Source organism: Scylla paramamosain, chromosome 8 (genome assembly GCF_035594125.1).
Source record: "Scylla paramamosain isolate STU-SP2022 chromosome 8, ASM3559412v1, whole genome shotgun sequence".
Classification (NCBI taxonomy): Eukaryota; Metazoa; Arthropoda; class Malacostraca; order Decapoda; family Portunidae; genus Scylla; species Scylla paramamosain.
In genome coordinates, this window is record NC_087158.1 from 18,812,388 (window position 1) to 18,822,039 (window position 9,652).

Sequence of the window (9,652 nt, forward strand, 5' to 3'; positions counted from 1 at the left end):
GACAATAAATGGTGGAGAAATATGCCTCAATAAGTTAGTTTTGAGATACGAGGCTTTAAAGTTTAAAGGGATGCTCACGCGCTTTTTATCCATATATAGCTATGTAATACTTGAATTTTAGGCACCATGTATTATAATGTATTTGTTTTGAGTTATAGATGATTTTCAGCCATAACTCCAAGCATTAAATTCATAGATGACTTGCTTTATTGGCATCTGGAATCTCTTAGATAGAACACTGCACACTTCATTTTTACAATGAGGGTGTGCCACACTGATGCATGTGCTCTGCTCTCAGCTAATATTCAGCATGCTTTTGCTCTTTGGGTAAGGTAAGAATTTCTTTCACCCATTGTGGTGAAAGAGAGCAAAAAGTGCAGATTGAGTGAATGCTAAGCAGGTACAGAAGCTGATAAAAGAGAGAGCATCACAAAGTTCCTCCCTCTCTCTAAGCATGTACAATATGCACTTAGGCTCTTCGGGGCCTCTTCCTTACCCCCACTCTATCAGACTAAGAGGAAACTTCCATACTCTACCATAAAGAAAACTGTTCCTTGTAAACTTTCTTAGTTTTTTTTTTTTTTTTCCTCCAACCATCTCCCACCTACCATTACCTTGACTGAGCAAATGACTGAGTGGGGCCCATTTAAATGGGAATTTAAATGGTATTTAGACATGGATGACGAATTATCATGTGTGCAGTGCGAAGTATGAAGGTGTAAGAGTGTCATGAGATGATTTTTTGCAATTTTTTTTTTATTTTTTTGGATTTTCAACTCATCCTGTTGCCTTAAGATTCACCTATACACAGGAAATGCAGTAAATAAAATATAAAACATCACAGAAGTGCAATAGAAATAAAAAAACCACCCTACCTTTGACTGTCAGGTTTAGCTGCAGGAGGCCCTGAGCTTTCTCCTGGTACGTATGTGGCCAAGTAGATCCTGTTGATGACAGAGTTTCCAAGGTCATGCATCAACTTCACCATCTCTGGCTCCCAAGCATCCAGTGTTAGTGATCGTACCTTGGAATAATGCACTCCTAGGCTTCGGTGAATCCCAGAACATTCTATAACAAAAAGTACATCAAACTAAACATAATAATTCCTAAATTTACTTTCTAAGTTTGAACAATAACATGTTTTCTTTCTCTTATCATTAACCAAAAATCATATATCTTATTTATTCAACAAAGATAATGCAGCATTTATGTTGTCAATTATATGACCACCGAAGGGACCATGTTTTAAAAATATAAGAAATAGCTATTCAGTAAGGCAATCTATTCAGCCTTGCTAAAAACTTTGGACAACCAATTATCCTTTCAATAAATAATCACTTGCATTGTCAAATATTTATGCTTACCAATACAAAGTGTGACTCCTAAATTTATTGAAGCCCATCTTGGATTACTTGCACCACAATCACAACAGAGGTCATTTCCTGGGATGCTCATCAACTCTTGCCACAAGCTGCAAAATAAATCAATTCAGTCTTTTCTTACCTATTTAGCTGAAGGCTTAAAGCTCACTTCAAACTTAGTCTAACTGCCATTTGTAATGAATCATTACAATCTGAACCCATATATATATATGTATATATATATATATATATATATATATATATATATATATATATATATATATATATATATATATATATATATATATATATATATATATAAACACACACACACACACACACACACACACAAAAAAGACATATGGAAACTGGAAAGAATACAGAGGATAGCAACAAAGATGGCACCAGAATTGAAAGACTTAAGCAATGAAGAAAGACTTGAAGAGATGGGATTACCAACACTACAAGAGAGAAGAGAAAGAGGAAATCTAATAACAATGTACAAATCAGTAATCAATATAGAAAGAATAGACAGAAATTACTTGGTACCAGAAATGGAGGAGGGACAGAGATGGATGCGGGAGCATGGGAACAAAATAAAGAAGAGTGGATGTTTGAGCAACATCAAGAAATATAGTTTCCCATATTGAACTATTGAAATCTGAAATGATTTGAAGAAAGAGGTGGTTTTGGTAAACAGTGTACACATGTTTAATAAGAGACTGGATAAATATGGTTATGGAGACAGGACAAAATGAGCTTTGGCTTCTGCCCTGTACAATATAACTAAACACACACACACACACACACACACACAATATAGTTTTCCTCATAGAAGTGTGAACAAATGGAATGAATTCTGTTGTCAATGCCATAACTGTCCATGCTTTTTAAGACCAAACTGGATAGATATAGAGATGGGGCACTGAGATTACTCCCTTCCCATAAACCACAAGGTAAATACAGACACACACACACACGCACACGCACATTTCACCTTCACTATACGATGCCCACTATACGATATTTCACTCACACGATTGCCTTTCATTAGTACCCTTTGACTCACTACGTGATACTTTATGCTACAACACCAAGTGAGGACACTAAACACTACTGCCTCAATTTCTCCCATTCTCTCACATTGTTGTGTATGCTTGTATAATTGTGTTTATTAATCTATCCTTGTTTATAGTGCAAACCCTTATCTGAGTGTGAAGCCATGCCTGCTACACATCCTGCATCATCTTGTGCTTATGAAAAATCCTGAAAAAGCTTAAATCTAGACATAAAACTGATGATGATGAAGGGATGAATTCCATTGCCTGTACCCTTTGTTTGCCCAAGTTTTTTAATGTTTTTTTAATCTTTTATTACTGTATTTATTTTCATAATATAATGTTCATAAAATATGAATATATATAAATATAAACATATATATATACGAGTATATATATATATATATATATATATATATATATATATATATATATATATATATATATATATATATATATATATATATATATATATATATATACCATATTTAATGGCTCATAAGATGCATCTTTTCTCCAAAAAAAATAAAAGTCTCAGGAAATGAGCCTGCGTCCTATGAGGCCAAAGTTCAGCATTGAGGAAGTGGTTGGTGGCAAGTCTATGGCAACAAAGGCTCTAAAATCAAACCCCAGACATTGGTACTACACCACAAAACAACTCTTTCTTTCAAGGTAACAATATATAATAGGTCATACTTACTGGTAATTCACATAGAATGACACCAGTCAGGAAGAATTTGCTCAAGTAACCATGCACCACACAATGCATGTACCAAAAACAAGTATGCAGTTGGTTACGCGCCGAGCCCAGTGAAATGGGCAAGCTTCACTGTGTTCTTTACTGTGTGATGTCGTTACTCCTTGAGGTAAAACACTTTCATACAATCAAAATTGCAACTATCTTTTAACGTTCTTATGAACAAACTTTATTACCCCTGTAGTCTCTCACAGTCATTGTCGATGCCATATGCCAGGTACATGTTTACATCTCACAACTGGATTGGTACATAGGCTACTAGCAAATATTAAAGTTTTTAAATGTAAAATATTGGGATCTAATAATGATCTAAATGCATGTGAGAGTCTTCAAATGTCAGGTGAAATCCTTAACTTCATATTCAGAGATTGAATCTGTTCATTTATCTTTTTTTTTTTTTCATTTCAATGTCTGCCAAAACTGGGTTGTCTTATTAGCCATCAAATACAGTATATATATATATATATATATATATATATATATATATATATATATATATATATATATATATATATATATATATATATATATATATATATAACATCTTGCTGCTGGAAAAAGCTTCAAGGAAAAATGCAATTGTACAGCAGTGTTGGTGTTGTGGGTTATCAAGAGAGCCACAGGTAGCTCGGGATCACTTCCGAGTCAACCAAAAATTGTTTGTTTACATTGAGGCTCTACAGCAGGATCACATTTACCTTATTTCAAAGACTGAATTACCATCTTACCCACTATGTCTCTCCTCCAATACACACATACAGTGGAACCTCCGTTCTCAAACTTAATTAGTTTCTGAATGCCATTCAAAATCTGAAATGTTCAAAAACTGAAACCATTTTCCCAATAGGAACCAATGTAAAATGCTTAATCCATTCCCAGATGTCAGTCTACCCTGTCTTAGTGGCTTACGACAGACGCTCCCACAGCCAAGATGGCTGCTTCACAGCATCTCCAGCTTGCAAATTATTTAACAAGAAAGGATGTACTGAATGAACTTAGTGACACAGAACTCATCAGAGGGTACTGTTTAGACTGTGTAGGTATTCTCTTTGTCACCAATCTAGTGACAGAAGCTTAACAGAGTGATAAAGAGAGGGGCAACCCACTCACTGCCAAAATGTAGGTGATCATAACACTTAGACATCTTGCTGCTGGGAAAAGCTACTGGGAAAATGCAGTTATGCAGTATTGATGACATTGCAGGTCACTGATAGAGCCACAGGTGGCTCGGTATTACTTCTGAGCATCGAAAACTGTTTACATTGAGGCTTTTTCAACAGGATCACATTTACCTTATTTCAAAGATTGAATTACTGTCTTACACTCTGTGCCTCTCCTCCAAATATATAAAAATGAATTAAATATTTATAGATACTATAAATTAGTAATAAATGGCAGCTTTTGCTATGTGTTTTAATATTTCAAATCAAGCAACTTTGTTCTTGGACCATATTATGGTACCACAACCAAAGCAATAATGGGGTCAAAATTTTGTTAGAAAACTGACTTGTTTGAAAAGGGAGGCATTTGGTAACCAAACTTTAACTGTGTGTGTGTGTTTGTGTGTGTGTATATATATATATATATATATATATATATATATATATATATATATATATATATATATATATATATATATATATATATATATATATATATATATATATATATTTCTATGTAGGAGGGACACTGGCCAAGGGCAACAAAAATCCAATAAAAAAAAAATGCCCACTGAGATGTCAGTCTCAGAAAAGGGTCCAAAGCAGTAATAAAAAATTGAAGGATAAGTGTCTCGAAACCTCCTTTTTGAAGGAATTTAAGTCATAGGAAGGTAGAAATACAGAAGCAGGAAGGGAGTTCCAGAGTTTACCAGAAAAAAGGGATGAATGACTGAGAATACTAGTTAACCCTTGCATTAGAGAGGTGGACAGAACAGGGGTGAGAGAAAGAAGAAAGTCTTGTGCAGCGAGGCTGCGGGAGGAGGAGAGGCATGCAGTTAGCAAGATTAGAAGAGCAGTCAGCATGAAAATAGCGGTAGAAGACAGCTAGAGATGCAACACTGCAGTGATGAGAGAGAGGCTGAAGACGGTCAGTTAACAGAGAAGAGTTGATGAGACAAAAAGCTTTTGATTCCACCCTGTCTAGAAGAGCAGTACGAGTGGTACCCCCCCCAGACATGTGAAGCATACTCCATACATGAACGAATAAGGCCCTTGTACATAGTTAGCAGCTGGGGGGTGAGAAAAATTGGCGGAGATGTCTCAGAATACCTAACTTCATAGAAGCTGTTTTAGCTAGAGATGAGATGTGAAGTGTCCAGTTCAGATTATAAGTAAAGGACTGGCAAAGGATGTTCAGTGTAAAAGAGGGTGACAGTTGAGTGACATTGAAGAAGAGGGGATAGTTGTCTGGAAGGTTGTGTCGAGTTGATAGATGGAGGAATTGAGTTTTTGAGGCATTGAACAATACCAAGTTTGCTCTGTCCCAATCAGAAATTTTAGAAAGATCAGAAGTCAGGCATTCTGCGGCTTCTCTGCATGAGATGTTCACTTCCTGAAGGGCTGAATGTCTATGAAAAAGTATGGAAAAGTGCAGGGTGGTATCATCAGCAGAGGAGTGGATAGGACAAGAAGTTTTTCATTTAGAAGATCATTGATGAATAATAAGAAAAGAGTGGGTGACAGGACAGAATCCTGAGGAACACCACTGTTAATAGATTTAGAAGAACAGTGACTGTTTACCATAACAGCAATAGAATAGTTAGAAAGGAAACTTGAGATGAAGTTACAGAGAGAAGGATAGAAGCCATAGGAGGGTAGTTTGGAAATCAAAGCTTTGTGCCAGACTCCATCAAAAGCTTTTGATATATCCAAGGCAACAGCAAAAATTTCACCAAAATTTCTAAAAGAGGATGACCAAGACTCAGTAAGGAAAGCCAGAAGATCACCAGTAGAGTGGCCTTGATGGAACCCATATTGGCGATCAGATAGAAGGTTGTGACGAGATAGATGTTTAAAAATCTTCCTGTTCAGGATAGATTCAAAACTTAGATAGGCAGGAAATTAAAGCAACAGGATAGTAGTTTGAGGGATTAGAACAGTCACCGTTTTTAGGAACAGGCTGAATGTAGGCAAACTTCCAGCAAGAAGGAAAGGTAGATGTTGACAAGAGAGCTGAAAGAGTTTGGCTTGGCAAGGTGCAAGCATAGAGGCACAGTTTCAGAGAACAACACAATGGACCCCATCAGGTCCAAAAGCCTTCCGAGGGTTTAGGCCACCAAGGGCATGGAAAACATCATTGGGAAGAATTTTAATAGGTAGCATGAAGTAGTCAGAGGGTGGAGGAGAGGGAGGAACAACCCCAGAATCATTTAAGGTAGAGTTTTTAGCAAAAGTCTGAACGAAGAGTTCAGCTTTAGAAATAGATGTGATAGCAGTGGTGCAATCTTGTTGAAATAAAGGAGGAAAAGAAGAAGCAAAGTTATTGGAGATATTTTTGGCTAGATGCCAGAAGTCACGAGGGGAGTTAGATCTTGAATGCTTCTGACACTTTCTGTTAATGAAGGAGTGTTTGGCTATTTGGAGAACAGACTTGGCATGGTTCCGGGCAGAAATATAAAGTGCATGAGATTCTGGTGATGGAAGACTTAAGTACCTTTAGTGAGCCACCTATCTATCATGTATAGCATGAGAACAGGCTGTGTTAAACCAAGGTTTGGAAGGTTTAGGTCAAGAAAAAGAGTGAGGAATGTACGCCTCCATGCCAGATACTATCACCTCTGTTATGCACTCGGCACACAAAGACGGGTCTCTGACACGGAAGCAGTAGTCATTCCAAGGAAAATCAGTAAAATACCTCCTCAGGTCCCCCCAACTAGTAGAGGCAAAACTCCAGAGGCACCATTGCTTAGGTGGATCCTAAAGAGGGAATGGAGCAATAGGACAAGATACAGATGAGATTGTGATCGGAGGAGCCCAACGGAGAAGAGAGGGTAACAGCATAAGCAGGATTTGAGATCACGAAAAGGTCAAGAATGTTGGGCATATCTCCAAAACAGTCAGGAATACAAATAGGGTGTTGCACCAATTGCTCTAGGTCATGGAGGATAGCAAAGTTGAAGGCTAGTTCACCAGGATGGTCAGTGAAGGGAGAGGAAAGCCAAAGCTGGTGGTGAACACTGAAGTCTCCAAAAATGGAGATCTTTGCAAAAGGGAAGAGAATCAGAATGTGTTCCACTTTGGAAGTTAAGTATTCAAAGAATTTCTTATAGTCAGAGGAGTTAAGTGAGAGGTATGCAGCACAGATAAATTTAGTTTGAGAGTGACTCTGTAGTCATAGCCAGATGGTGGAAAACTCAGAAGGTTCAAGAGTATAGGCATGAGAGGAGGTTAAGTCGTTGCGCACATAAATGCAACATCCAGCTTTGGATCGAAAATGAGGATAGGGAAGGTAGGGGGGAACAGAAAAGGGACTACTGTCAGTTGCCTCAAACACCTGAGTTTCAGTGAGGAAAAGATGTTTAGAAGAGGAGAGGTGGTGTTCTACAGATTGAAAACTAGATCTTAAACAGCAAATGTTGCAGAAGTTAATGAAGAAAAAGTTGAGGGGGACATCAAGACACTTAGGGTCACTGTCAGAAGGGCAGTCCGACCTGGGGACATTTGTGGTCCCCTCCCCAGATGGGGACTCCATGGCTGGTGTAGGAGTCTCCATGATAATTTTGAAATTTTGTTATTAGAAGCTTGTAATTTTGTGTGGAGGAAGAGAGTTGTCTTTAGAGGGCAGGCTGTGACTGCCCCCTTGTGTTGTGAGACACAAAATGTTCAGTGAGGTCACAGCTGAGTTTAATGATAAGTTCACAGCACCCCCTGATCCAGTGCTATAGACCTCACTGGGAGTATCGTTTCGGCAGGTGCCTACTGCCTCCTCCTATATATATATATATATATATATATATATATATATATATATATATATATATATATATATATATATATATATATATATATATATATGCAAATAATTTTAAAATATGAGCAGTAGGCAACATGCCTATCCTTCTCAAGCTGTAACCCCACACAAAACTGCAGTTTTTATCTTGAACTGTCACACACTATGCATATTTAACATGAACTCAACATACTGAGCCTTATGTGCTGTAGATGCCTGAGGTGTAGTGGCAGGAGAGGAGTTGTTTGAGTCCCCTGGTGTAGTGGTTGCCCCTAGTCCCTTCGGTGGGTTAGGAGAAGGAGATGGGGCGTCATTCCCAAAGGTGAAGCTATTCTCATGGGAACTTAACTGCAAGGCTTGACCAATACCCCGCTGCAAAGCGCTTATCCATGAGTTGTAGCTTTCTTCACTCTCAGCCTGAAGCATGTGACATCTGGAAAGTTATACAGGGTCAGCAAGGATTACTTTTAAAATAATTTACTAGCATATTATTAAGCCTACATCATCACAAAGATGGCAATGAACATTATGTTCATTAACATATTATGGCTAAAAGGATATACATACATACACTCTATGAACTTACTTAAATGGTGACACAACTTCAAAACAAAACCTGCGATCCACATCAACTGCTGCTTTAACAGTACACAGGCGAAGATCTTCTTCCATTACAGTCACTTCCTCCCCTAAAAAAACATTTGATGTAATTTTGTTCATATTGTACACCACAAAACAACATTCATCACCCTATTCAAATTACCATAGCTTAAAATTCTGAATAATTCCATAGAAATAAAATTTAATAATGCAAACATTTTGAAGTATCATTCCACTTTATACTTCAAACCGGTACAATATATAGAAATGTTACATTTTTTCTTTTACAAAATTTACATTAGTTTACTACAATGCACTTACCTAATTTACTGAACAATACAATACTAGCTACCCTGAATGCAACTTTTTTTGTTCAATTATAACTTGAACGTCAAAAATTATGAAGCAAGGATATCAAGTAATGGAAGGATCCATTTAACACAAAACTGAATGTGCTTTTTGAGTTAGTTATAAATACCTAAGGCATAATAACATGTCATATCCTTGGAACTAAATAAAAATATTATGCTACACCCACACCTTGTATGCCTTCACATTTGTTTATCTTTGCTGGACTCTGCCATGCATTTTAACTGTGCTGGTTGCAATTCATTCTTCCTGTTAGTTTATTCTTTTAATGACACTACATTCATCCACCATCATTATAATTTCATTCTCTTAATCTAAACAAGAAGAATTTTTCACCTCTGACTCAAAAAGTTAAAGTACTTAACTAAAGGACAGAAAATATAGTTTGATTATTACACCAAAAATACAACACAAATAATCACACACCATCCACAATAAGTATAACCTCCAAAGTTAAAAATCTACTTTATCTAAATTATTATTATTAATTTTTATTTTATTATTCATCCTTGCAGTTCTCTATTTATGCCAGCTGTTTACCTTGTATTTCCTGCAGT

The 9,652-nt window shown here is 36.8% G+C and overlaps 1 protein-coding gene across 3 annotated transcripts in view; it reads right to left on the minus strand.

Annotated features, from left to right (window-relative positions):
• The window catches only part of LOC135102910 (arf-GAP with coiled-coil, ANK repeat and PH domain-containing protein 2-like), a 56,494-nt gene that overhangs the window by 18,967 nt on the left and 27,875 nt on the right, over positions 1–9,652 (minus strand). For all 3 annotated transcript variants that reach the window (XM_064008562.1, XM_064008561.1, XM_064008563.1), the window contains 4 exons: positions 8,713–8,815; positions 8,320–8,559; positions 1,365–1,471; positions 876–1,068 (listed from right to left, as the gene is read on the minus strand). In XM_064008562.1, coding sequence (XP_063864632.1) covers positions 876–1,068; positions 1,365–1,471; positions 8,320–8,559; positions 8,713–8,815 — 643 coding nt within the window. The remainder of the gene's footprint in view (positions 1–875; positions 1,069–1,364; positions 1,472–8,319; positions 8,560–8,712; positions 8,816–9,652) is intronic.